Source organism: Podarcis bocagei (genome assembly GCF_964188305.1).
Source record: "Podarcis bocagei genome assembly, chromosome: Z".
In the NCBI taxonomy this organism is placed as follows: domain Eukaryota; kingdom Metazoa; phylum Chordata; class Lepidosauria; order Squamata; family Lacertidae; genus Podarcis; species Podarcis bocagei.
In genome coordinates, this window is record NC_138140.1 from 4,615,454 (window position 1) to 4,643,109 (window position 27,656).

Here is a 27,656-nt window from a genome sequence, read left to right on the forward strand (position 1 = left end):
TATACTACAAGGTTTCCCCCCCCCCCCCCCATTGTAGGGATTTGTGCTCTTCTCTTTCTCGCCTGGCCCAAGGAGATGGCAAGATGTCAGCCTAACAGAAGTTGGCGGCTTCTCATTTGTGTTTGCAGATTTTTCTTTCTGGCTCTGGGAATACAGAGGACTTAATGTCATATGTAACTGTGAAGGGGGAGGGGGAGGAGGCCGGATGTCCTGGACTGTTTTGGTAGAGGCCTTAAAAATAGCCTTGGGTTTTTCACTTTCACTTCGTAAGTTTAAATCTCAGCTTGTGTAAAAATGCAGCAGCTCAGGGACCAGGCAGCTGGAACACGTGACAGCAATATTGTACAACTTGCACTGGCTTCTGGGCATAATTTGTAGTAGTGGTTCCAACCTTTAAAGATCTAAACTTGGGTTGGGGAAGTGGGGATCCCTCTGATGTTGCTAGACCATGACTCCCAACATCCCTGACCATTGGCCATGCAGGCTAATGGGAGTTGGAGTCCAACATCTGGAGGGGGTCTTGGGGCCACAGTCCCCCATCCCTTTCCTAAGCCATGTAGAACTGGTGAGTGGGAGAGATCAGGCACCAATCCTTGAGTGATAATCCTAAGCACATCTCGGCTTGAAAGTAAACGTAGAATCATAATACTGAATAAGCCCCGGGAAATCCTCAATTGGCTCCTGGAGCTCCTCTGGTCCAAGGGTAGGGAACCTGTGGCCCTCCACATGTTGCTGGACTATGACTACCATTATCTTTGACCACAGGCTCTCGTGGTTGGTGGGCATTGGAGTCCAATGGCATCTGGAAGGCCACTGGTTTCCCATTCCTGATCTAGATCAACTCTGTGCTCAATGGCCATGATGGATAGGGCTGAAGAACATCTCTGCTGGTATAGAATCACAGAATTGTAGAGTTAGAAGGGACCCTGAGGGCCATCTAGTCCAATTGCAATGCAGGAATATGCATTGGAATCAGTATCATTTTTGCTACTTCTGCTATCCAGTATTGTTTTTCAGGCTTGCCTTGATCCTGACCTCTTCATGGTCACATTTTCCTTCTTCCCCAGATGTGGACATTCTTCAGAGACTGGGCTTGGTGGGTCCGAGGCTGCCTGGCTCCTCATCACGCTCTGTTCCTCAGGGATTCATCCCCTTCAAGTCAGGGGTCATCTTCACCCAGCGAGCACGCATCGAGGTGCCCGTCAGCAGGGTTATTCCCGCCAAGCTTGGCACAGACTTGGCTTTAGTGTTGAGTTTGTGCTCCCATCGAGTCAACAGTGCTTTTTTATTCACTGTCAAGAGCAAAAAGAAAAAGCTGCAGCTAGGGGTGCAGTTCATCCCTGGGAAGGTCATAGTCTACGTAGGTCACAAACGCTCTGTTTATTTTGATTATAACATCCATGACGGACAATGGCACAATTTGGCCATCAACATCCAAGGCCAGGTGGTGACCCTGTTTACTTATTGTGGGAAGCAAAGCGTGCATGCAGATTTGCACCATAAAAAGGATGAGGCTTTGGATCCAGAGGGGTCATTCCTCTTAGGGAAGCTCAACCAGCACTCAGTACAGTTTGAAGGTGCCCTTTGCCAGTTTGATATTTATCCTTCTGCCAAGGCAGCTCATAATTACTGTAAGTACCTGAAAAAGCAATGCAGGCATGCAGATACCTACCGGCCAAATCTTCCGCCTCTTGTCCCGCTACTTCCCAATGACCCAAGAGCTTCTGAAATGACTCCCTTGCAAACGGAACTTCTTCTGGGCTTGAAGAATCTGACCACTGTGATTCCTCCATCACCACTCTTCGAGTCCACCCCTCCTCTGAGGAACAAGAAGTTGATGGCAACACCCACCACCACCATTGTGCCATTGAAGCTGCCAACTCTGCGGCCGACTATCAAAGCCACCAAGACCATTGTGGCATCCTCTCCTGCCTTGCCCAGCACTGAAGCACAGGTACCAGTCCACGTGTTCCACCAGGCCACCACGGAAGGCCATTGGCTCTCCAGAGTTGCTCTCCGGACAACCACCATTGCCCTCAGGGTGCCTCATGCCACTTCCAGTTTTGGTTCAGAGAAATCTCATTTGCCCACCAGGAAGAATGTTTTACCTGCCTTCCCCTACTCAGCCACAAGCCCCACTGCAGGGACAAAAAAGAAGGAGGTGGGCAAAGTGACCAAAAAGATGACCAGCCAAAGCCAAACCATCAGATCTCCAGCAGCAAACACCACAAAGCCAATGATGGAGAAGACAATGGATCCTCCTGGCAGTCTCCACCCCGTGACCCCGAAGCACAAGCCCAGGAGTGTAACCAAGAGCCCTGCACCAAAGAAAACGACTCTGCTGGCACTGAAGACGCCAGATCTGACCATCACTACTGTTCCAGATGCCAAACCAATTCAAGGAGCTCATTATCCTGTCCTCAGAGCAAATGTGCAGAACGTTAATTTTGCAACCCCGGCTGCCACAGATGGGTATCAGCTGTTTGACCCTATTGGGCCCACTCTCTTTCCGTTTGTTATGGGGCTTCCTGGACTGAAAGGAGACCTTGGTCCTCCGGTAAGTCAAAGATGTTTTGCTTTTTTATGTGATTTGTCTGAGGAAGCACCACAGCTCAGAGGCAGGGCTTGTGCTTTGCATGCAAAAAGACTCCAGGTAGGACTTGGAATGGCTGCTTTCTAAAACCTGGAGAGCTGTTGCTGGCTAGTGTAGTCAGTATGTAACTAGAGGAATCATTGGGTCTGACTTGGCAGAAGGCAGCTCTCTGTATTCTCATTTAAACCAGCTCTTTATTCAGCACCATGAGGGCTAGAACCTTAGTTTATTGCTAGGGGAAGGGTTAGCTCAGGGGTAGTGTGTCCACCTTGCTTTTCTTCTGCACAGCCCTGCCTTGTCCATGTGCTCTGTTCTGGGCTTAGCAAAATGAACCATGTTTCTGTAACTGACAAGCCATTATCATTATTATTTTAATAACGATGACAACAGCAGCAACCCTCCCTAAAATAGCTGCAGTTGTGAGGAATTTCACACACCCCAGGTTTTAGTATGGCAGAAATCAATGGCTTTTCCAAGACCTTCCCGGCTGTTCTAGTGCCAAGGTTCTGTCTAGGAGAGGCTGCAGGATCCTCTGGATGGAAGAGGGTCAATGAGACAATCCACCCCCCATAAGAGAGATCCTAGATCTGAAACAGGGATTGAGAGCTTTATCCGAGAGGCTAAATATTACCCCCCCCCCAAATCTCTTTGCCTGGCCCCTAAGACTCTCCTTGGGCACCTCCCTCATGGGCCTGCTTTGCACCCTGTGTGAGTGTTTTTGCCTTGCTGGAATGTCTTCTTGAACTCTGATCATGCCGCTTCCTTGTCTGGATGGAGGATAGAGGGCAGTGCATGGAGAAACTGGTATACCGTACAAAGGTGAAATTCACATTTGTTGCTCTGTCCACCTTTGACCTCTGACATGAAGGTTGCTTAGTCAGGAGTGTGGCCCCTGGGCTGAAAAATGTTCCCTGCTCTTGATCGAAAAGCTAGTGTGACGTGGTGGTTAATAGCATGATCCACAGAGGGATTTTGTACAAGCTGGCTGATAAGTTTAGTAGCATTGACAAGAAACTTTGCAGGACTTTTTGTGAGCAGAGCAAGGAGCATTTCTACAACTGTGGGTAGTAAGTGTCCCAAGTGTCTGGGGTGGAGTAGGAGACGCTTGCAAAGATGCAGAGGTGGAAGGGTTCTGGGAGGTCCTCTAGCCCAACCTTTGGCATGATGTAAGGAATCCAGAGCTAGTGCATCCCCAAGAGCAGGGGTCAGCAAACTTTTTCAGCAGGGGGCCGGTCCACTGTCCCTCAGACCTTGTGGGGGGCCGGATTATATTTTGGAAAAAAAGAACACATTCCTATGCCCCACAAATAACCCAGAGATGCATTTTAAATAAAAGCACACATTCTACTCATGAAAAAACACCAGGCAGGCCCCACAAATAACCCAGAGATGCATTTTAAATAAAAGCACACATTCTACTCACGTAATAACACGCTGATTCCCGGACCATCCGCGGGCTGGATTTAGAAGGCAATTGGGCCAGATCCGGCCCCCCGGGCCTTAGTTTGCCTGCCCATGCCCAAGAGGCTGTGCTTATCCAACTACAACTTGAAGACCTCCAGTGAGGGGAGAGTCTATCACCCCCTCTAGCTAACTGGTCCTGCTGTCGAACTGCTTTTACTATCAACATGTTTCAACCAACTTTCAACTCAAAACCACAAGATCCAGCTGCCCTATAGAGCAGCAGATGTTTGCCCATATCTATATGATCTTGTGATGGGGAAGAATGTCAGCACTGGAGCTAAGATGGTCTCACACTTGGGTGCAATATTTGTGAGCTGCAAGCAGCCACCTTCCCCTTTGGTTATTTTTCAGGGTTGGGGATGGTCTTTGGACAGGCATGGCGTGTTGGCTTTACTTACTGGCTTTATTTACATGCTTGGCATGCAGAAGGCACCAGGTTCAATCTCTGGCATCTCCCGATAGGACTAGGAATATCACCTACCTAAAACTTTGGAGAATCATTGCCAGTCAGTGTAGTCAGTACTGCACTAGACAGATCTTTTTTATATATAATTTACTAAGACAGAGCCCCTGCCCTCAGGACTACAGGCTTGAAAGGCATAAAACAAAAGGAAAAGGGGAGGGGAGGGGAAAACAAGCAAACGCTTCCACCACATTTTTAATTTTTGTAAAAAAAAAAAAAGTACTTCTACTTAGTGAAGGTCAATTCTGGCCTACTTCAACCTGGAACTGCAGGCAAAACAGTGATTATGGGGGTGCTCCCTGGGACTGTGCTAGACGACCAGGACTTGACCATTGGCCTATGAATCACAGATTACTTTTTTTGTAATGAATTGTGGTGATTTCTCCATAAGTTGTGGAAAGTTCAGAGAAAGGGGGAGCAGTATAGCCCCTGCCAGCAGATGATCGTAAAACAAGCCCAGTAGTGAGGAAAAGGTTATAGCTGTGTTCAAGTGGCCTCCTTGACCTTTGCAGTGACTAATTTTGAGGGACCCCTCCCCCCCGTGGTACTTTGTTGGATGTGCCCAGAATAGAGATCAAGATGACATATTGAGAAATGTACCGTATTTTTTGCTCTATAAGACTCACTTTTTCCCTCCTAAAAAGTACAGGGAAATGTGTGTGCGTCTTATGGAGTGAATGCAGGCTGTGCAGCTATTCCAGAAGCCAGAACAGCAAGAGGGATAGCTGCTTTCGCTGCGCAGCGATCCCTCTTGCTGTTCTGGCTCCTGAGATTCAGAATTTTTTTGTTTTGTTTTCCTCCTCCAAAAACTAGGTGCGTCTTGTGGTCTGGTGCGTCTTATAGAGCGAAAAATACGGTAATTTCTTAACATTTATGGAGCCAGACAAGCAAGTTTTTAGAACACAGATGCTGATAATAAATAGCTGTGAGGTTGAGTAACTGCTTCAGCATTGTCTTCATTCTCTTGAGCAGGCATTTCTGTGGAGGCCACGCTCCCTGCAGCCTAAGTCTCCTTCACCTCATTCTTTTTATGTCCTATCTCAGCTTGCCCACCTCTCTTCTGTTAAGTAAATTGCAGGCCCAGAATTTGCATTCTTTAAACTGCTGGGATTCACTGTTGTTCTGTGATTTTGAAAAGGGTGGTTGGCAAAACCAGGGGTGTGTGGCAGAGGAGATCATAGTGATTGAGATGGGCAGCGGCTTAGAAAAGGGTGGCCAAATGTGCAAAAATGAGCATGTCTTTTGCAAACAGAAGGTCCCAGGCTCAGTCCCCAGCATCTCCAGGTAGGGCTGGGAGAAAACCCTGCCTGAAACTCCGGAGAGCCACCAGCAGTCAGTGTTGACAATGGGGAGCAAGGTAGACCCAATGGTCTGACTCAGGATAATGTAGGTTCTTGTACTCCTGCTGGCTGCAGCCTCTGGACTGTCTTCATGGAGAGTGCATTGCAGCAGCCCCAAAGAGAGGTTGTCAGATCAATGAAGCCAATCTATCCCAATCCAGTAATGGGCACAGCTAGTGAACTAGTCAGAAGTGGGCAGAGACCCTCTTTGCCACTGAAATCACCTTTGCCTCAAGCAACAGCTTGGGACTGAGGAGCACCCTATAAGCTTTTCCATCATGGGGAACACAACTCCATCCATGACAAACCCCCTTCCTCATTCCTGGACCTAGAAACTGCTTGTCTACAGAGCCTTCCCCTTTTACCAGGATACAGCCTGAGTTTACATTCAGCCCATTACCACCTCTGAGCAATGGTCCAGCACTTGCACCATGTCCCTTGGTTCAGATATGATGGGAAGACAGAGCTTGGTTTCATCTGCATGTTGGTGGCACCGCCCTTCAAATCTGTGATGGATACCTCCTATTGGTTTTGTTTAGATATTAAATAAAACAGGAAATAAGATAGAACCCTGCAGGACCGCACATTATAAATGCCATGAGGCCAAGCAGGAGTCCCTCCTCCTGCATGCTACACTGCGGGTAGGATTGAAGCAGCTAAATTTATTTTAAAAATCGGTGTGCAAGGCCAGGAATCTGCTGGATATTTTTATTAGAACCACTATCCTTTCTGCAGCTTGCTGCTCTGCTCAAAATACCCTAGCTTTCAAGGCCTCCTTCCTCTCCATCCCGGACCATCCCTGGGCAACACCATGCTCTTTCTGTCTTTGAGGCCTATGAGGCATTCCTTCAAGCCAAACTAACCTCTCACTTCCCTCACAGTCAGTGCGCAAATCACCAGCATTCTATGACTCTTAAAATGAATGAATGAATGAATGAATGAATGAATGAATGAATCTTAATTTGCGTCAGCCATTGGCCATAGCAATAAAACAACAATACAATATACAAAGAATAGAAATAAAAAGTCAATTATATAAAATACATTTTAGGGTTTTGAATCAATAGTCAAATAGTGGATCTTATTTTGATTGCCCCAGCTAAAAACCTTGCATCCTTTGCTGTCACCTGCTCATCTTGATCTGCCAAGAGAAAGGACACGGTGGCAGTGGTTGGGCAACCTGGAATGGACAATAAAATAGGAGTGATAATCTCATTCCTCAAGTCTTTATAAAGAGTGCAACCCAGAAGGGCATGTGCCACCGATTTGGTATTGCCATCTCCACAGGGACATAAGCGTTTTTCGTGTGGAATCTGTTGGAATTGTCCCTTGAGTACAGCCGAGGGCAATACATTCAATCTTGCGAGAGTAAAAGAGTGTCTATATTTTAGAATTGCTAGGTTATGCAGATAAGGTGCCAGAGAGTCGAAATGGGAAGGTGGAAAATAGTCATACCATGGGCAAAATTTCCTTATTGCGGCCAAGTTGTTCTGACGCTTAATATCATTTAGGCGCTGACAAATTAGACAGTTTGCTTTACTGAAACCCAAAGTGAGCAGCTGTTGTGGTGATAAACCACAAGAGTGGAGTTTTTGATAGACAATTTTAGTCTAGGCGCTCTTGTGACAATCTTGCAGCACTAGGGATATTGGGCTGTTAGGTTTAGGCGAAGCCAATAGTTAAGTGTCCTACACCGGATCCGTAATTCTACCAAGGGAAGATTAGCTTCTAGGCGCAATGATGCGTTTGGGACACAGAGTGGTACAGAGAAAATTTGGCTTAAGAACTTTGATTGGACAGCTTCTGTAGCTCCCAGGTGAGTGCCCCATATAATAACTTTGCTAGGGGTTTAGCTTGGAACACTTCCAGGACTGGTGGTATATGTTTAACACTTTTTGTGTGGAAAAAGTGGGTCGGAATTTTGGCGCTTTGGGACGCTTTTTCTTTTGCACATTTCTGGTGTGCTCCACATGAACGTGTAGACTGGAAAATAAGGCCAATGTTTGTGAGAATTCTGTAACATTGCAGCAGCTCAGCCAAGGCCTACAAGGCTACAGGAATACTTAGCAGGTGACAGGCAGCCTGTATGTATGTATGTATGTATGTATGTATGTATATATGTATGTATGTATGTATGTTGTATATATGTGCTGTATCAAGGATCTTTAGGGTGGTTCCTTTAGAGTGGATGGATTATTGGTTTCCTTCCTGCTCTGTGGTACCCATACTTAAGTGATTAGAAAAGTAGAATCTGTTTTGGACAAGCACATCTCCCAGAGACAGAATAAATCTTAGAATGATTTGTTGGAAACAGTCCAGTGGTACCTCGAGTTACAAATGCTTCAGGTGACAAACTCTGCTAACCTGGAAGAGTTACCTCGAGTTGAGAACTTTGCCCCAGGATGAGAACGGAAATCGTGTGCCGGCGGCACAGAGGCAGTAAGAGGCCCCATTAGCGAAAGCGCGTCTCTAGTTAAGAACAGTTTTGAGTTAAGAACGGACCTCCGGAACGAATTAAGTTCGTAACTAGAGGTACCACTGTAATCTTTTGCCACAGAGGGAAACAATGAAGTGTGTGTGTGTGTGTGTGTGACATATATTAAAACAGCTTTTCCTGGCACTGCCTTCAGCTTTGAAGTTATCAAGGCAGGTTGCTGCTCTGAGGTCTGGAAACAGAAAAGAAAGAGTACCACTGCGTCTGGCAGTTTCCTCTTTCCCCTCTTCCATTCCTTTCCTGTTGCTCTCTTTCGGATGGCGATTAGGGCTTGCAAACTCCCCCCACTTTTGAATTGCACATGCTCTACTGCCATGAGGCAATTTGGTCACACATGCTCTTTGCTTTGGAGTAAGACATCCTCAGAATGATGTCTTATTTGAATACAGGGTTGTGAGCCAGTTTCAGTTTGCCGATACCTGACTTCTTGAAGGCTTCTCTCTTTAAAAGTCACTAGCCCTCTGGGCTGTAGGGAACAATTTGAAAGCATCTCCCAAGCCTTACTGCAGGGGTTCCCAAGGTGTGGCTCACACACCACTAATGGTCTATAACCATGGTTCCCAACATGGGGTACACGCCCCACAGGGGGGCAATTTGATTTTTAAGGGGGGCAATTTGAGAATGAGTTATACCAAGTTAATGGCATTTTAGACTTCCTCCATGTGAATAGGAGTTCACTTTTTAAATAAAAAGAATTACAGTATATGTCACAATGGGGGGCAGGAATCAGGATTTTAGAGGTGCTTTGGTGGGGCATGGCCAAAAGAAGGTTGGGAACCACTGGTCTATAAGCTTCATTCATCGCAGTGGCCCATCACAGTGAATCTGCAGAGCAATGTAACCGTGTGTGTGTGTGAGAGAGAGAGAGAGCAAGGGTGTGTGTGTGTCTGTGTGAAGAGTGGCAGGCGCAGAGGCTGCTCCATTGTTCTTAGAATCTGGTGTCCAATTGAAAAGCGGAGTGGAAGTGATGGAGGCTTTGCCTTCCTCAAAGGAGTGGGGTTGTTGCTCGTGGCAAGATGAGGGTAAGATCCCAAGTAGGGAAAAGAGACTGACAAGGCACTTGAAAGGAGTCAATACATGGGATCAAAGGAAGGAATGCAGTATTTCTTAATTACTTTATTGTATTTAATTTGAGTTCCTTATAACTTTAGACAAACAAAAATCCCCCACTTTAGCATCTAGCTTAGAACACTTTAGTTGCTAAATGTGACTTCATTCTGCATAGCTTTCACTTCTACAAGTGCCATGCAATATCTGTTCCACATTTGCAGGGAGTCATCCCTTTAGTGTGGCAGCACCTGCACTTTGGAACTCCCCACCTGTTGACATTAGGCAGGTGCCATCCTTGTCTTGCCGAAAGCATTTCTGTTTTCTATCCAGACACATGATTTGGTTATTAAAGTAGCTTCAGGTAATTTTTGTTTTTAGATGTTTATAATAGCTTAAAAATATTTTAAATATGTTTTCCACTTAATTTTTAATGTATTTTTATTACTGAAGAATTTGCTGTCATGGGCTCCTGTGGGAAGAAGGAGTATAAATTTAATAAATAAATAAATTAAAATAACAGACAGAAAAATCATTAAGACTCTCAGCAATTTTCATGTAGTGTGCCCAATAAAACTCTTCCATTGTACTTATCCTGATAATATCAAACCCACGCGGTTGAGTGCTAGTTACTTTGAAAGTGAGAGAGGGCCACCCCTAAACAAGGTGGTGGCTTTCACATACTTGGGGGACTCCCTCAGTATAGAAGTTTGAAAATTATTTTTTTAAAAACAGCAGCAACAGCAGCAGCAGCATTAGCAACAACAACCCCAAACTACCTAGCAGAAACCTGTGAGCTTATAGCAGTGGATCTCAGACTTTTTTCTCTGGACCACACTTTCAAAATAAAAAGTTGTCCCATACTACACCAAAATTTTTATTGGTATTAAATGCATTGGGTGGGGGAGAAAACTCCTAGCAGTGCTTGATTTATAGCATAGAACACAATTACTTTATAATATGAGCACAGGACATCCAGAAAGTATAAAAGTATGTAGCTAGATAAGAACCGGAATCATTCCCAAAATATAATATTGTCCTTGTATCTTCCCTCCACACTTGCCATCCTCTTCTGCCACACCCTTTGAGAACCACTGACCTATAGAATATTGATGGCAGCATAGCCTGGGGGTGGTGGTTATGGATGTCTAAAGTAGCCAGAAATCAGGCACACTGTGTGTCTTGCCAATTAATTTTTTAGTTGGCAGCAGTTGAGAGATGGATTGCTAGGATATGAGTTGAAAGCACCCCCCACAAAAGGAAAATTGAGGGCAAAAAAGAAAAGGAATAAGAACATGGATCAGGTCGGGGGGCCCTCTAGTGCTGTTCTCAAAGTGGCGAACCACATTCCCCAATGGGAAATCTGCAAGCAAGAGCTTAGCAGAAGAGCACCCTCCCTGGTTGTGATTCCCTGCAACTGGCATTCAGAGCTGTACTTTCTCTGAAAGTGGCGGGAGAACATAGCCATTGTGGCTAGTTTTGTTGTTGGCATGCATCTGTCTCAAGAGACAATGGAGTCCGCCTCCGGGGGTGAAGTCAAACCACAGCAGAACCGAAGTAACCTCTCTGAGTCGCAAACCTGGCCAGTATATATGGAGATCCTGAACAGCCCAGAAGACAAGATCCCCGCCCCCTTGACTTAGCTAATGTGGTCCAAAGGAAAGCAGAGCAATACGTTTGGCACCAGCTTGGCTGTAAGAGTAGCTGGAATTAAGTGTACAAGGTGCCATCCAACCATCTTAAGCACTGAATTATCTGTTCAAACCCCTGACAGCTTATAGGCAGTATCAGAGAAGAGATAGTTGGGGGGGGGATACACATTGCAAGTTTCAAAACTACTCCCCTATTCAGGGAGGCTTCAGAACCACATAACCCCTAACCTCAACATATCCTGTATACCAGGGGCTGGGGAACCTGTTGTCAGTACGCCTTTCAACCGATGCGCAGCGACTGGGCTCAATAACCGGTTCTGCACCAATTGGGCTAGGCGACTGGAGCACTTTCAGAGACCTTCCAATCCTGGAAAACAGGTCCCAGTGCCCTGGACCCACGACTGTGCATTCTGAGCACCAGACTCATGCAGAGTATAAATAATGCGGAAGCTAGCTGAGAAGCATAACTCGTTTTTATTTCTAATAGCTACTACAAACTAATGAACTATTGGCTTGCATGAGTGTTACAGCTCCCACTCAGCCGTCTAGTCACTACATAGATAAGACTGTCTCCACACACAGAGTCAGGCAATCAGTCAGGAGTGGAAGAGGAGAAGAGCAGTTTCTGCCCCCTCCTTTCTCAAAACATCAGATCAGGAGATTCTTGCAATGGGAGGGGTGAAAATATCAACACCTGTGACCTCCAGATATTGAACCACAACTGCCGTCATCCTGACCTGATTGAGGTCCTGCTGATCGAGAAGATGGGAGCTGGAGTCAAATGGGGTGGGCATTCAGCTCCTTTGTGGGCACCAGGGAAAGAACTCAGGCACTGCAGGTGCCACATTGCTGACCCAGGATCTATGTTAAAACATTTCTTTCAATTGCTGTTTTGTCATGACCAATTATATATTTTTTTAAAGCAAAGTTCCCTGCCTGTTTTATTTAACTTAACTTTGGTACCTTAGTTGGCCTCTACTGTGACGCTCAGCTTTAAGTGGGGTGCATTAGGATTTTTGATGCTTAGTGTCTTGTTGGGTGTACATCTTAGGAATTTTTCTCTATACTCTTTTTATTATAACTTTTTTGCTTTTGTTTTTACTTGCTTGTATTTTATCTCGTGAAGTCACTTTGGGACCTTTTGTGTGTGTCTGTCCTGTAAAGCGAATAACAAGTGGAAGCATAAAAATAATTCATTTTAATGCAATTTCAGGGAGATTCCCAAACTTTGCCATTCTTGGAAGTAGACCCTTACTCTAAGCATGTTGCATATTACCTTTAGTTTTTTTAAAATAAGCTACCGCTGGGAATCTGTTCAAGGTGTGGTGTGTGTGTATAGTAAAAGAAATAAATAAAGATGTAGTCAGCTGCTTCTGAGTACCATGTGGAATTCCAGGCTGACCCTGGTAGAATTAGCATTCTTGTCTCTTGAATTATCTGGTAGTATTGCCTCCCTCCCTCCCTCAATTAGGATGAAGCCTTTGGATCATGCAGTCTAATTACGTAACAACTTCTATATTTGGTTGTTTTGTTTTTATTTTCAATTTAAAAAATACTAATTATATTGTGGCTATTTGTGCAGTTGCATAATCACATTATGAACGGAGCTGCGACTGAACATAATGGCCAGTTGAACTCATACGGTACATTGCTTGGCATGAAGGCAGTTGTTTCTGTTGGGGGTTGTGCATATATACACAAGTGGAAGTGGTGGATGTTCTGGCCTCGCAGTGAGGAACCTCATCCTAGTTAGCCCTACTCAGGTGTTTGAAAACACATGGCAGGGAACATGAAGGGGGGGGAGCATGGGGCCTCACATGGCAGCCCCTGCTCCCCACAACCCCAGCTCTTCCACTGAGTAGAAGGTAACCACCATCTCCACCTCATGACCAAGGGGACAGTGAGTGGAGGGGACTCAGAGGCTTTATGCGTGCCAGGGGGAAATCTCAAAGAGTTCCATGGTGCCCATGGGTGCCACATTGGCAACTGCTGGTGTAAGAGCCCAGTTGTCAGCCAGCCACACAACTGTCACTTCCCTGGGACCTATCCAGGGTGCTGAAGGACCTGTCTTTCACCATTGTTGTTGCTTGATTTGGATTCTTGACCTGCCAAGGTGCTGCTACAGCCATCTCTGCCTCTTATCCCTTTCTTTTACCGTCAGCTCAGCTTGTTCCCCCAGACTCTGCAGCGGGACCATCTTTGCTATATGGAAGGTCGAGTTGGCCTCCCCAAAGTGCAGGGCCTTTTTGGGGGGCTGTGCCTTCCAGTAGTAGGCTCATGTGGTTCCCCCTGACTTTTATGGCGGTGGTGGCTTATACCCATCAGTACTGGTAGGAGGAAGGAAGGCAAGAAGGCCCAACAGTTGGTGCAACCAGACCCAATCATAGACCACTCACTGGGGTGGTTGTAAATAGACAGGCAGCAGAGGGAGACTAGCTAAGGGCATACTGTGGTTTGTAGGGCAGTGCCCCATTCAGCCTGATGGACCAGCCTCCACTGCCTTCAAAACAAAGGCTTTTTTTTGCCATGTTTTCAGAAGTTGAGTTAGCTGGCATCCTTTATTTTGGTTTTTACTTGCTTATCTGTTGGATTTCCTTTTGATGTAGTCCTGGTTTCTTATCACACAATGATGCGATCAGCTAAGACTAGCTTGTTGCAGTTTTAATTTTGTATACCACTTTATAAATTTTCATTGAAAGGTAGCATAGAAGTTTCATAAACTAATTAATCCGTGTCTCTGTTTTTTTAAAAATGATTCTTAAAGGGGTATTGTGTGCTGCATATATACAAACTCATTTAAAAAATTCACAGTACCTTTTGCTTTTTGCAGTTTAGTGGTGCAGCTTCAGTTTGGTGCCTTTTCATGATGTACCATAAAACTCCATTCAGTTAAGCATCCAGCTATGCTGGTGAAACCCATTTAAAACTCAGCCCTCTCTCAGCTAGTCAACACCCTCTTCCCCACCCACCCCTTGTGACTGGGAAGAGTAGATTTCTACACAACAAATCTTTAACAATTGCCAAGTTGGACTAGGATGTGTAAATGGTTCCAAAGACCTAGGGGCCACCACAGAGTAGGTAGGTCCTGTTCCATATGCCCAGAGGCTGGCATAGAAACATGGGAATGCTATTGGCAATTGAGCAAGCTTTTTGAAGAGTGGAATTTGCTGGGTTTGGAGATGGGCTTGGACTCTTGACTTCAGCTCCCCAGGGAGTTGACACCTGCCCCTCCCTAGCCGACACACATCTCTCTCTCTCTGCCTCTTTGCTGTAGGCTGCAGAGTTGCAAAAGCCAGGTCTTTATTTAAGCCCTTCAGAAACGAATCCACAAGTGAATATATACAACATGTGATTGTATGACTATATGAGGCGATGATGACTGTTTTGGAAGCATATGTAGTTTCCAAGCAGAGGATTTTCTGCTGTATATATAGAGAGCTTCTGGATGCATGTGCAGCTGTCTAGCTTGGGTCCTGCTCAGTTTCGAACAAGAAAAAAAAGTGTTGTAAGTAAGGCACATGTGCTGGGAGAAATGGGCACGTATCTAGGTGCCGAACCTTGCATTTTGGCAATTCAAAGTGGCTTTCTGTGTGTTTATTGGGGCAGGGGGTGCGCATGCATGCACAAAGCTTTGTGTGAAGCTCAGTTTGATCCCTTTTGACCGATACAATCTTCCCTTCATTCCTTGTGAGGCTGATAAAAAGACAGCAGGGAGGAAAGAAACAGAAGCAAAGTAACCTAAGGCTGCAATCCTAACCCTGCGTAGCTGGGAGTAAGACCCATAGGATGCTGCCTAATATTGAATCAGACTATTGGTTCACCTAGCTCAGTACATTTACTAGCAGCAGCTCTCTAGGGTCTCAGGCAGGAGTCTTCCATCAGTCCTTTCTGGAGATGCTCACGCAAAACGCCACAAAACAAATCCTAGTCCCATCTTCTTTCATAGTTATTCCAGTATCCAGACTATGATACTTTTGTGCTTCGTGTGACCTAAGTTGGGGCAGGAAGGCTCCACAGAGGCTGAATGTGGCCTCCTAGGCCTGACTGTGTGGCCTTTGGGACTCTTCCCCAGGCCACATCCCCTCTGCCCAAGCCACAGCATTCCCCAGCCCTGCTTTTGAGTACTTTTGCCTGCCTGGAATATGCCTTTCAACTGTGATAGCACCTCCTGCTTTCCGGGATAGGGAGGTGTGTGTGTGTGTTAAGACATTTGTGTGACTGGAATGCAGCCTCCTATCCAAAGGTAATCTTTCCCCCCACCCCCTTTGCCTCTGGCTCCTCCCACCACTGCCATGCATACACATGCGCATGCACACACAACATGTTGCCCATCCAGGTTTCTCTGCCCCATTTCCCTGCTTTTCAGCCACCATGAGATGGATGAGGCTGCAGTTTTGGAAGGATCCGAAGAATCCCAGTTTTGGTCCTATGCTGAATGAGTGCTTTCCTTTCCTGGAAAGAGTGTAAGAGCAGCTGCACAGAGCTGAATTGTGGGATCCTTGGCTGCTGTCCCAGCTATGCCCTCTTGTTAATTTTGGCCCCAGATACACCTGCTGTCTTGCTGGAGTTGCATTTGCATTTGGAGCCAGGTCTACTTTTGGTAAAAGCTGTGCAGTCTCCAGAGCTCTTGAGAAGTCAGAGCCAGCTTCCAAACATTCTTGAGCCTTCTGGTCTCTCTCACTCCCCCTTTCTCTCATACAAAGAGGAGGGCAGGGGGGTGGAAAACCCCAAACTCATCATTTATAACAAGCTACTTGAACATAAATCCTTAAGGAGACATCTTGGTTTATTCTGAAATATAGTTGGGTATGCTGGAAAGGCTTAATTGGAAGAATTCAACAGTTTCACTGAAACATCCTTAAAGCCTCAGGTAGGAGTGCTTTTTATATATATATAAAAACTACCCCTTTGGACCAGTTTGGAGAAGGGGCATGGCTCATAGGGAGATTGCCTGCTTTGCATAAAGAGGCCCCCAATTTCAGTTCCTGAAATTTCAGTCAACAGAGCCTCCCAGAGCTGTCCTGTTTGAGGTATGTGGTCAAACAATGGGGAAAGGCTGTTGCATCCATGACCTCTGGCTTGTGTGCTTCCCAGAAGTATTTTGCTGGCCACTGCAGGAAGCAGGATGCTGAACTTGTTGGACCCAACTTGGTGTGATGCAGGAGTGAACCTCTTAAGGTTCTTCTGAAAGGCAGTGTGCTGTTGTGCTTAGAGAGTTGGACGAGAGCCAGAAAAACTAGGGTTCAAATCCCTGCTCAGCCAATAAGCTCACTGGGTGACTTCGGGCCAGCTGCTATTTAGCCTGACTTACCTCTCAGGTTTGTTGTGACTATAAAGTAGGGAAGAAAAGAACCACTTACATCACCTTGAGCTCCTTGGAAGAATGGTGGTATTTAAATGTAAGGCTGAATGAACGAATGCATAAGTAAATGTTGACTGCACCCAAGGCTTTTTTTATTGCAACTCCACCAGGGGTGAGGAACCTCAGATTCTGGCACTGTCCAGACTTCTCTGGCCCTCCTTGAGCTTCTTTTTAGCTGGGTGGAATGTGTCATTCAACTCTGATCATGCCTCTTGCTTCCCTCACTGGAGGATAGCAAGTTTCACAGAGCAAACCAGGCACTAAATCACACAGTTCAAACCTGGAGTTAACTCTTTCTTAGCAAAACATGATCTTCACAGACTTGGCTGAGTTTCTGGCCTAAAGAGCACAGCAGCTCATGCACTGTAGACTCTATCCATAAAACCAGTTGCAGAGACTGCAAGTCCCCACTTCCCCATATACATCTATGTCTCCTCCTCTCCAGGGCTTCTTGTAAGCAATCAGAGACTGTGCCTGCTTGCAGTCTGCTGCTGCTCCACCCATTTCAGCCCTCTCCTGGTTCTGGGAGATGGGAGGAGGGGAGCTTGTTGCAGCAGCAGGGTGAGATACCAATGGCTCTTCATCAGCTTGACCCATCTTTGCCTCATGACCTCCCTCCTCTCACTTACCTGCTTCAGCTTCTGCCTCTGATTCTGGACTGCTCACTGCCACAGCCTCTTCCTTCTTTTGACGCCTATCCTGTTACCTCCACCCAATCTTCTCCCTCATCTTCCTGTGACCACTCATTGTCTTCCTACCACCAATTCCTGGGTTATGAGCATTTTCCCCTTGGGGGTTCCCCAGCTGGTTCCTCCCACCACCCCTCTTTGTCCAACCAATCAGTGTCAGCAATGCTGTGTGAGGGCGTGTGGAAACAAGCCTACCATACAAAGGCAAAATCCACACATGTTTCTCTTTTTGCTTTTGCCTCCGGTCCCACCTACTGCTGCCATGTGGCCCTCAGGCATAGGAGCCCAACTCCTAGGGGCTAAGGTCCTTTTGCTCCCCCCAAAAAAATATTTGAGGGCATTGCCATTCAAACGGTGTGTGTGCGCTGAGTCTTGTGATCAATTATGTGCGGCAGTGCAGTGCTTACCTGCCGCCCCCCCCCCCGTACTTTATGGAAGTTGGCACTCCTGCTCTTAGGAGGTTGCTCAGAAGGGAATGCAGTTCTCTGGCTGGAAAAGTCCCTCCATTCCTGCCTTAAGTGAATGTTTAGTTAGTTGGTTTCAGCACATCAGGTTTACTGCACACAACTTAAAGGAATTCAAAGCAATTTGTGAGGAAAGTGGAATACAGAGCTGCATAATCCATTGGAACATACAAATATACTAAAAGTGCTACTCGAAAGTCACCCGAATAAGAATACTCACCCCGCACTCAAGAAATAATGCCAGAAATGGCTGCTAAAAGACAGGCCATGAATATACTAAGTGCCTCAGAAAATAATGAAAGTTGAAATGTATCCTCTTTTTTCTTTTCTTTTCAGGGCCTCCCAGGTCTGCCCGGTTTACCAGGACCGCCTGGCAAGCGAGGCCCACGGGTAAGTAAAGCACAGGGGGAAATGTGGGTGAATTTGCAGTGAGCCCCCCAAGTCAAAAGGCTGCCACATTTTCTAGCTGCAGGACACCTTTTGCTGTACAGCAAGGCTGAGGAACTCATGCACTCAGCGCTCACCTGTGGCTCCTAGAAGCTGTCAACATGTGACAGCGGCCACACCCTGGGAATGGCTTCAGGTGGCCGGCTAAACCAGGTGAGGGTAGCCGATGGGTCTCTAACCCATGGTGAATTATGGACTTCCCATGCATGCGAAGACAGGCTCCGGTGGATTGAGTTGATGAGACCAATAGTGGGTCCAACGGTCAAGAGAGCGGTTTCTGCATGTGCTGTAGAGGGAAGTGAGGGGCAAATGGGACTCATCAGCCTGGGGAGGTAGCCCATATAGGAGAGGGAGGAAAACTCTGATCCTAAGCCTCCCTTGCAGGATATCTTCGGGAGAAGAAAAGCTAAGGAGTAATCCCCACACAAATCCCATGTGGAGTCCCTAAGATGGTTAAATGGCGCCCCATACACCTCCTTCCAGCAACTCCTGCAGCCCCTTGAACCACAGTAGCAAGGCCAAGTGGGGAGCCTTGTCGTCTGGGCAGCCCAGGACCTCCATACACACTGCCAGGCCCATGGCCCATGGGAGGTCTCTTCAGTGCTGCTAACGCAGCCCTTTTACTTCACTCATGGAGGTGCACTTCATTGTCTCTCATGACTGACGGATGATGCCTTGAATGTATGGTGTGAACAAATGTGGGTCCTGTCCTACCTGGAGATGCCATTGGGCATTGAACCTGGAGCCTTTTGCATGTGAGGCGGATGCTGTCATTGACCTAGGGCAGCTTAACTGTGAGAGGGAAGACTCAAGCTGTGGGTTGACAGGAAGCCGGCTTTGACTATTTCCCAGAGGGTGTGGAGAGTGAAGCCCGCTCCCTTTTGTCAAGTGTCTCTTTCCTGCACACTGGAAGGCTTTTCTTGAGGGGCCAAATCGGGTGGGGGGGGGGAGAGGTAGGGAGGGAAATAAAGTTTTTAAAGAAACGGTTTGTTTGGCTTCCCTTCAAATATGTAGCTCCTACTTCGGCAAACCAAAGGTCAGGGTGGAATCTATAGGTCAAGAGGAGAAAAGCTGCCATTTGTTTCCCCTCTACCCCGCCTCTGCTTCCCACTCGCTCTATCCATCCCCAAAAATTCACAAACATGAGCTGTGCAAACGAGCATCTAGGCACTTCTTGACAAAGAATCCAGAATGTGGCAGAGAAGGCAAATTGCATCCACTTAACATTTCTATCTTTTTTCTTTTTCTTTTTTAAAAGAAGACTCCTATTTTTAAAAAGAGGATGGGTGTGTGAAGGGGGTGCTTCTGAGGGGTGGGGGTCGTTTACTTCAGCTACTGGTAGTGCTGCAACCGTTCTCTGGCTGGTGCTTTCTGGGTTTCCCAAAGAAGCAGACTCCCTCCCCCACCTCATGTGAATGGCATTCCATCCAGATTACGAGACCCACTACCTTTGGGAACTCCCCTTCTCCCTCCCCCTGCCCCACTCTTTTTGAGAGAGCACATTGCAGGATTGTTCTCTGGGTTTTGCTGCTGGTCCTCTGGCATAAAATGGCATCCCAAGGAGGAAACTTTCCATGGAATCTCAGAAACCATGAATGGGAGGTATTTTTCTGCCTTGGCTTGTTCTGCTGATGAGGAGGGTCAATGTGTGTGTGTGCGTGCATGCGCATATGTGCGTGATATATACACATACACACTTCAGACCCCTCTGCAACTCATCCCAGCCACATCCCCAACTTCTACTTCTTTACACTCTTGTTGCAGATGTTTTTTTGCCCTTGAACTCCAGACAAATTCTGGAAGGTTTCCTTGATAATGCTTCTTGCTTGGCTAGTTGGATGGAGGATGGGGTGGGTGGGCTGTGTGAGTGTGTTGCGCAGCAGTATAGTTCACATCCGTTGCTCTGGCCATATTTCCCTCTGGACCCTGCCTGCTATGAGTTTGTGGCCCCCAGAAGATTGCTGAAAAAGTTTCCACACCCATGATTTCTCTTTGTGTGTGTGTGTGTGTATACAGTGTGTGTTTGTGTAACATTCACTTCAAACTAACTTGCCCCTCCCCACCATTATGTAAATGCATAATGGTGCTTAGAATTTCCAGTCTATTCAGGATATCCAGTCTATTCAGGATGTTTTAAACCAGTGAAGGGTGTACTGGTGTGTATTCCGCAGGGGCAGCCAGTGTGATGCCCTCCAGGAACTGTCGGAAGCCATCAGCTCCATTCCATGTAGTCCCTGGTGGATAGAGTTGCTGTCCTAAGATCTGGAGGGCTGCAACTGCCCCACCTGTGCAGCAGGTGCTGTGTGAAGCTTTGATATAGGGCCCATAGCTTGGATCCTGTTTGACCAGGATGTTACCCATAGATGAGTCTTTGCCATTTAGGTGTCTGTCTGTGCACAAACACTTATTACAGGACCTTTGTGAACATCAAAAGCAGCTATGCAAGTACTATTTGAGTCCTTTTTCACAGTCCCCCTTTTCATGTTTGGAATCAACAATTCCCCATGCCCCCAAGCCTCCTTAGCTTTCCACAATTGTGTGAGAAGCAAAAGTTCAGTAGGCAAGTTCCCACACCCACTTTCATTATAGTGTCTGCAGGCGGGGGAAAGTTTCTCCTGCTAGATTTCTGCTTGGTGTGCATCTGCTCAAGGTGCAGGCCTAGTAACAGAGGTGGCGGCCATGGCCTGTGTCAACAGCTGCTGGATCTGTTGCTGCTGCATTTGGTGAACCTCTGAGCTGCAGGTGGCAGCTTCTCAGGGAAGTGCCTTCAGGCATTGACTCTGCCCAAAATAGGATCTCCCCTGGAAAGGAAGGGTGTAAGAGCACTTCCTGCAAGCTTTCTTGAGCAACAAAGGCTCAGAGCTCTGGTTTGCCCTTGCATCTGGATGTGATCCTTAGTTCTGGCTTTTTGTTCACCCTACAGCTTTTGGTTCCTTGCTCCTGGATCACCTCAGACTGTTCCCTGTGGCCCAGTTCTGTCAGCCTGTGGCTTGAGCTACCCAGTGGGAGCTCTCCCATTTTTAGCTCTCCCAGGCAACTTTATGGGAGTGGGTGGCACCACGTGCTAATGGTTGGCAGGGCCAGAAACAAAAGTGGGTGGAGCAACAGAGGTTAATTTTATCATCTGTGCAAGCAAGAAGCATTGATCAGAGTTCGAAGAGACGTTCTAGCCATGCCAAAGCACTCAATGAAGGAGCTAAACAGAGCTTGTGAGGCTTGCTTGTTACCTTGGCTCAGAGGTTTTCAGTCTTTTTGAGTCCACGGCTCTCTTGACAACTGCATTCTTTCTGCGGTACCCCTGTGGGGCTCAGGAACCCGGTTATGTCCCCCCTTGCCAGCAGAACTGGTAGCCTCCCACCCTTTTTTAAACACCCTCCCTTGTGGAGTGTTCCCTCAGCCTCCTCTCCTCTCCCCTTTCCCTGGGAGTCCTCTGAGCAGCTGCTGCTGCCGCCCCTGGTCTCTGAGCTGCCCACCCTGCCCCAAAGAGAGGTGCCTCCTCACACTGCCCCACAGGGGCCTGAGAAGCACCCCCTGGCCAGCCCCAGAGGCACCATTCGCCTGGGGAGCTTGTAGTCAGGGCTGCTGCAACAAACAGCTGCACAAGCCTTTGGGAGGCAGAGACATGAAAGGGCATCAGAGGAGGGAGGGAAGGAAAGAGGGACAGAGGACAGTGTTGCTCACGGCACCCCTGACCATCCTTCAAGGCACCCCAGGGCGCCACGGCCCGCTGTTTGAAAACCACTGCCTTGGCTTATTAAGCCACAATATGATCTTCTTAATGCTGCCACTGTTTGCAGTGTGTTTGTGGTTACACAAGAGCTTTCATAGAGGTCAGGTCCTGAGCCGGCAGCTCTGCAGCGTTTGATCCTGAGCCAGAAATGGGTCACTTCCAGGAAAGACACAAGGCAGGACTGTGCCCATGGAGGAATGTTGTGGGTGGGGAAAGGGTGCAGGGCAAGTTTTGATGTTGACTTCCTTGTTTTCTCAGGGTCCTCCTGGCCCCCATGGGAATCCTGGCCGGCCTGGCCCACCTGGCGCTAAGGTAAGGGAAGAGACACGCATGCTTGTGGGCCGCTGGGCATCTGTGAGCCATGGAAGATGATCAGATTTGCTGTAGTCCTGGCTACCAGATACCAGAGACTCACAGCAGGAGAAGTTTGTCACCACTTTGCTCAAACTTGTGTGGCCTCAACCGGGCTCCTTTCAGAAAGGCTGAAACCACGTTAGGTGGGCTGCTGGTTCTACCCAGCTCTACAATTGCAGCACCTACGCTAAGGCCAATTATGCCGATAAAAGATCAAGGAAGGTGTTCTAAAAACACCTGGAAGTGTTGCAGAAAAAAATAGAAGCCGTTTCCTTTTCTTTCTTTCTTTCTTTCTTTCTTTCTTTCTTTCTTTCTTTCTTTCTTCCTTTCTTCCTTTCTTCCTTTCTTCCTTTCTTCCTTTCTTCCTTTCTTCTCTTTGTAGGTCAGTTGATGTCTTCAACACTCTTAATGTTCTAGAGAGGTGGGGGAAGCTTTCCACTAAACTGGCCTGCTGCCTCTGTCTGATTAAGAATTAGGCAGTAGAGATGTGTTGGCGGGTGACAGCTGTTCTGAATTTAAAAGTGCTGTTATACAGTCTGAAAAAGCGAGGTCGTAAAAAAAAGGAGGGGCGGGGGAGCTAAAACCCAGTCCACTACCTTGTAGCCTTTTTGTAATTTATGTTCTTGTTGATGACTTCCAGATCATGTTTCTTTGTGTAGGGTCCCCCCCCCCCTTTTAAAAAAGATTGGTTTTACAAGTCAGAATCGAAAGCTTTCATCTCTGATGCTTCTGGCCCTGCAAACTCCACATGAAATCTCTCAGAAACCCCAGTTTCTCTGAGCAAGTGTTAACCTCCTTGGTATCAGTAAGTCAGTGGGGGCTGGTCTATTAAGACAAAGGGGTCACTACCCCACCACCCTCAGCCAGCCCCCACCTGCCTGCTTTCTTAGGACCCACCCACACTCTCGTTTGTCCCGCAATTTCCAGTGTTTTGTGTCAATCTGTTATTATGGGTCTGATAGCTTTTTGTGTTTTCTGGCTTGCCACTTTCACAAGGAAAACCCACTGCTTACTGCTGAATCAGAACAAATGCCAGTCTGCAGAAAACCTGAAGAAAAAATTGTCCTGAACTAGTCCTAAAATAGCTCCTGAGCAGGATTTCACTTTCCGATGAGCTGTGTTAGGGGTGTCCTGCTCACACATCCTCCCACCTGGCTCCTTTTGTTTATGCCCTATGATTGATTTATCTGGTTTTCTGATTCTCTGCCACGGATGGGCAGAGCTGAATGTGGAGACAACATGAAAAGTGGGCTGTTGAAGATAGGAAGAATGAACAGGAAAACAAGGGTCTCCAGGGGTCTTTCCCTAAGTACAATCTGAGGCAAAAACCTCAAGCCTGAATACCCAGTCCTGGATCAAATTAAAAACAGGGCATAGAGGTATGAACTTAAGGGAAAGTGTGTCTGGCACTGTCTGTCAGCTTCCTCCTCCTTGATCTCAGTGTTGACTATGCAGAACTTGGCAGGAGACATAACAAACATTAGTTGACTCTGCCTGTCATTGGATAGGGCTCCACCTACTGTTGGCCTCCCTGCCTTCCACTCAGGGCCAACTCAAGACATTTTGGCACCTGAGGTGAACCACAAAATGGTGCCCTCCCCTCCCTGCCAGGGAAGAAGGGGTGAATGAAGATTGACATCAGGAACAAGGGGGAAATAAAGATCCACATCAGGATCAGTTGCCCCTCTGGATCCTGTGGCCTGAGGCAATTGCCTCACCTTGCCTGGGGGATGGGCTAGCCCTGCTTCCACCCCACCAGTCCCAGACTTGGCCAGCTGGACCCCTGAACAGGAGCACTCTGCACTGCAACATGTTACTGCAAGTCCCACTTGTTTTGCCTCTGTAATAAACAAAACACAGAGAAGAAGTACGCCCTGATTTAGATAAAGATTTATTGTTGTAGGTTTTTTTTTTTTAAAAAAAAAAATATATAGCAAACATAGTATAAAAGAAAGAGCAGGGGTGAGGAGAAATGAAAAAGGAGCCACCCTGTAAACACAAATTCGCACACGCACACACACAGCTTCTGAATCAGATTGTTTGGAAAAAGCGAAGGGTGTAGATTAATATTTCTCTGTTGGGCGTGGATCAGCAAGTGAGGAGATGTTGCCTGCTCAATTAGCAAGGTGTAGGTTAAAAACAGGACACTTCAGTGCCTAATTGAGAGTGGGTGCTTAATTAGCTCTGACAGCAATTGAGAGGGGTGTGGCTGCTGCAGGTTTGTTCTAAGGATGCAGTTCTCCAGAGCATCTTAGTAGCAGTTGGGCATTTTTTAAAAAATTGTGCCTTCATCCTTACGTGCCTCTTAAGGTTCCTTCCTTTTTTCCTTTTGGGCGGGGTTTGAATTGCACGGTGATTTAGACTTTCTGCAGGGGCTGTGAAGGTGAAGGGCCATAGCCTCCTTTCTGAGAGCTGCTGCCAGTCAGTGCCGACTATGCTGATTTTAGATGGATCAGTGCTCTTCTGACTAAGTATTAGGCAGTTTCCAATATTGTTCCTATGTGGCCACCCAAGTGTCACTTGTCAGGTTGTCACTATCTTCAGCTGCTGCCACCATCTTGCCGTTTTTGCGTTTCCGTTTGTTGGTCTTTGGCAACAGTCTCTGGCCTTGTGTCCAGTTAGTGGGGCTTTCTCCTCCCCGTTTTTTTTTTTAATTTTTTTTTAAATGTTGTTGTTGTCATTATCAGGCAATCTCTTAATTTGAAAGGAACATCTGTTTGAGGCTAAGATGAGCTTCCTGCCTCATTAGCTGGCTAGGAAGGGGGGAGGCGATGTTTTCTGGATAACCCTCTGGAGCATGGAAGGTGGGGTAGAGGGCTCTCTCCTGTTTCGGAGAGTGAAGTTTATGGCTCTCCAGGGGATGGATGTGCTTGAATGTTTCCTGTAGCTCCAGATTGGTCTGTGTTGCCCGTAATGATATTGGGCAGCTTCATCTGGAAGCATAGCCTTGGCTTCTGGCTTGGAAGTGGGAGCACAAAATGATCTCTCTCTAGCTTCATAGCTCCCCTGTCATAAGGGGCAGGGAAATCAGTCTTGTACTAGGCCAGGAGTGAGCGGATGTGCATTTGTTTTAAGTTTTGTTGGGTTCCTTGTATCCTGCTTTTCAGACAAGGGCAACCAAAACAATCAAGGGGCTAGAGCGACTCCCCTACGAGGAAAGCTTGCAGCATATGTGACTTTCTAGTTTAGAGAAAAGGAGGAGCAAGAGGTGGTGTGATGGAAGTTTATTATGCATTAGGCATGGAGAAAGTGGATAGAGAAAAGCTTTTCTTCTTCTGTCATGACACTAAAACCTGTGGTCATCCAATGAAACTGAATGTTCAGGGTAGTTAAAAGAAAGCTCCCCTTCATGCAGTGCCTTCTGTATTTTTCGCTCTATAGGACGCACTTTTCCCCCTCCAAAAATTAAGGGGAAATCTGTGTGCGTCCTATGGAGTGAATGCAGGCTCCTTGGCTTCAGCGATAGCAATGCGAAGCCTCCAAAGCGCAGAGGGAGCGCTCCCTCCGTGCTCCTTGGCTTCGCGTGAAGCCTTTGGAGCGCAGCGGGAACTCGCGCTGTGCTCTGGAGGCTTCGGGTTCCTTTTGCTGAAGCTGGGAGAGCAAGACTCTCCTGGTTTCAGCAGAGAGGGAGAGCTGCGCAGTGCCCCTTCAGCGAAGCAGGTGGAGAAATGGAAGGGGCTCCGTTTCTCCTGCCACTTCGCTGAAGGGGCGCTGAGCAGAGAGGGGGAGAATTTTTTTTTTCTTGTTCTCCCCCTCTAAAACAAGGTGCGTCCTATAGAGCGAAAAATACGGTGATTAAACAATGGAACTTGCCTTCGTAAGAGACAGTAATGGCCACCAACTTGGATGGCTTGGATTGATACCCCTCTCCTCCATGAATTTGTCTAATCCTCTTTTAATTAGACAAATTCATGGAGGAGAGGGTTATCAATAGCTACTAGCTACAATGGCTATGCTCTGCCTCCACTAGGACTAGGTGTTATCTGTTTTTCAACATCATGATCTATCTCCAGCTAAACATTGCAATTAGTGTTAGAAACTGAGATATTAAGTTGCAAAATGGCACCTTAAACCTAGGTTCTGGGTGTAACAACGGAATGTCTAGGCACGCTTTTTTTATAACAAGAATACAAAGCTGAAAATGAATGAGCTGCAGCTACAATATTATGTTCGTTTTTTACACGGTCTAGTCCTTCCCCTGCCCACCCCCTAATCCTCCTAATATTTTTAAGAGGGTCTCTTCTCCAATCTTCAGAGAGTAACTGGAAGTGGGGAGGCAGAAAAAGGTCCTCTTTTCCTTCCACTCTGCAGTTTTAATCTGAAATCTTAGGTGCACCACTGCAGCCAGAGCTCAGAAACTGCTCGCCCTAATGAAATCCCCTGTCGCAAAATGCGCCTAGAACAATGGGAGTTTCGAACACTGATTGCAATATACCAAAGCATCACAATTTCTGAAATAAGGATGGTGCTATGTAGCAGCAATGGCTGCCTTTGTGGTTTTTCCTGCATTGTGATTTTTGCATAGCACACACAAAGACACACATCATGATTTGTGATATATAGCTGAGTAAAAAATTATGAAGCCGATATCACAATATGGACTTCAAACTGATTTTGGATTATATATTGCCCAGTCTGAGCCTCCACAGTGGGAAGCAGCAATTCTTCTGAATAACAGTGGATGGGAATTGTGTGGGCAGAGTTACTGTTTTGCTCAAGTCCTTCTTGCAGGCCTCTGGGTAGCCACTGTGAGAACAAGACTGGGCTAGATGGCCCACTGGCCTGATTCAGCAAGCTGTTCTTCATAGAATCAAAGAACTGGAGCTGGAAAGAACCCTAAGGATCATCTAGTCCAACCCCCTGAAATGCAGGAATATGCAGCCGTCCCATATGGGAATTGATCTGCGACTTTGGTGTTATCAGCACCCTACTCTAACCAACTGAGCTTCATAGGATCATTACCAGGGATGGACGCATCTGTCAATTTCAGTTTCTCATTTTTCCAACATTAAGCTCAGTTCTCTACATTTCCATACCACTTGCCTCCTGGTTAAAAAGAAATAAAACCCTAAATAGAATTCATCGCATAAAATTTTTCAAAATCTACTATTAGCTGCTGGGTTTCTTTGTTAGCAGTTGTCCTGAGTCCTGGAATTGTCCTCGCCTTTAAAAAAAGGCTCTAAAGATGATCCTCCCAACTACAGTGGTACCTCGGGTTATATACGCTTCAGGTTACGTACGCTTCAGGTTACAGACTCCGCTAACCCGAAAATAGTAACTCGGGTTAAGAACTTTGCTTCAGGATGAGAACAGAAATCGTGCGGCGGCAGCGGGAGGCCTCATTAGCTAAAGTGGTGCTTCAGGTTAAGAACAGTTTCAGGTTAAGAATGGACCTCCAGAACGAATTAAGTACGTAACCAGAGGTACCACTGTATCAGCCAATAGATTGCAATACAGTCATATCTCGGGATAAATACGCTTCAGGCTGAGCGCTTTCGGGTTGTGCTCCGCGGAGACCCGGAAGTAACGGAACGTGTTACTTCCGGGTTCCGCCGCT

At 46.8% G+C, this 27,656-nt stretch overlaps 1 protein-coding gene across 5 annotated transcripts in view; it reads left to right on the top strand.

Moving 5' to 3' along the window:
- COL27A1 (collagen type XXVII alpha 1 chain) overlaps positions 1-27,656 on the top strand; it is a 255,431-nt gene that overhangs the window by 22,964 nt on the left and 204,811 nt on the right. For all 5 annotated transcript variants that reach the window (XM_081179610.1, XM_081179608.1, XM_081179609.1 and 2 more), the window contains 3 exons: positions 1,068-2,557; positions 17,905-17,958; positions 22,004-22,057. In XM_081179610.1, coding sequence (XP_081035736.1) covers positions 1,068-2,557; positions 17,905-17,958; positions 22,004-22,057 — 1,598 coding nt within the window. The remainder of the gene's footprint in view (positions 1-1,067; positions 2,558-17,904; positions 17,959-22,003; positions 22,058-27,656) is intronic.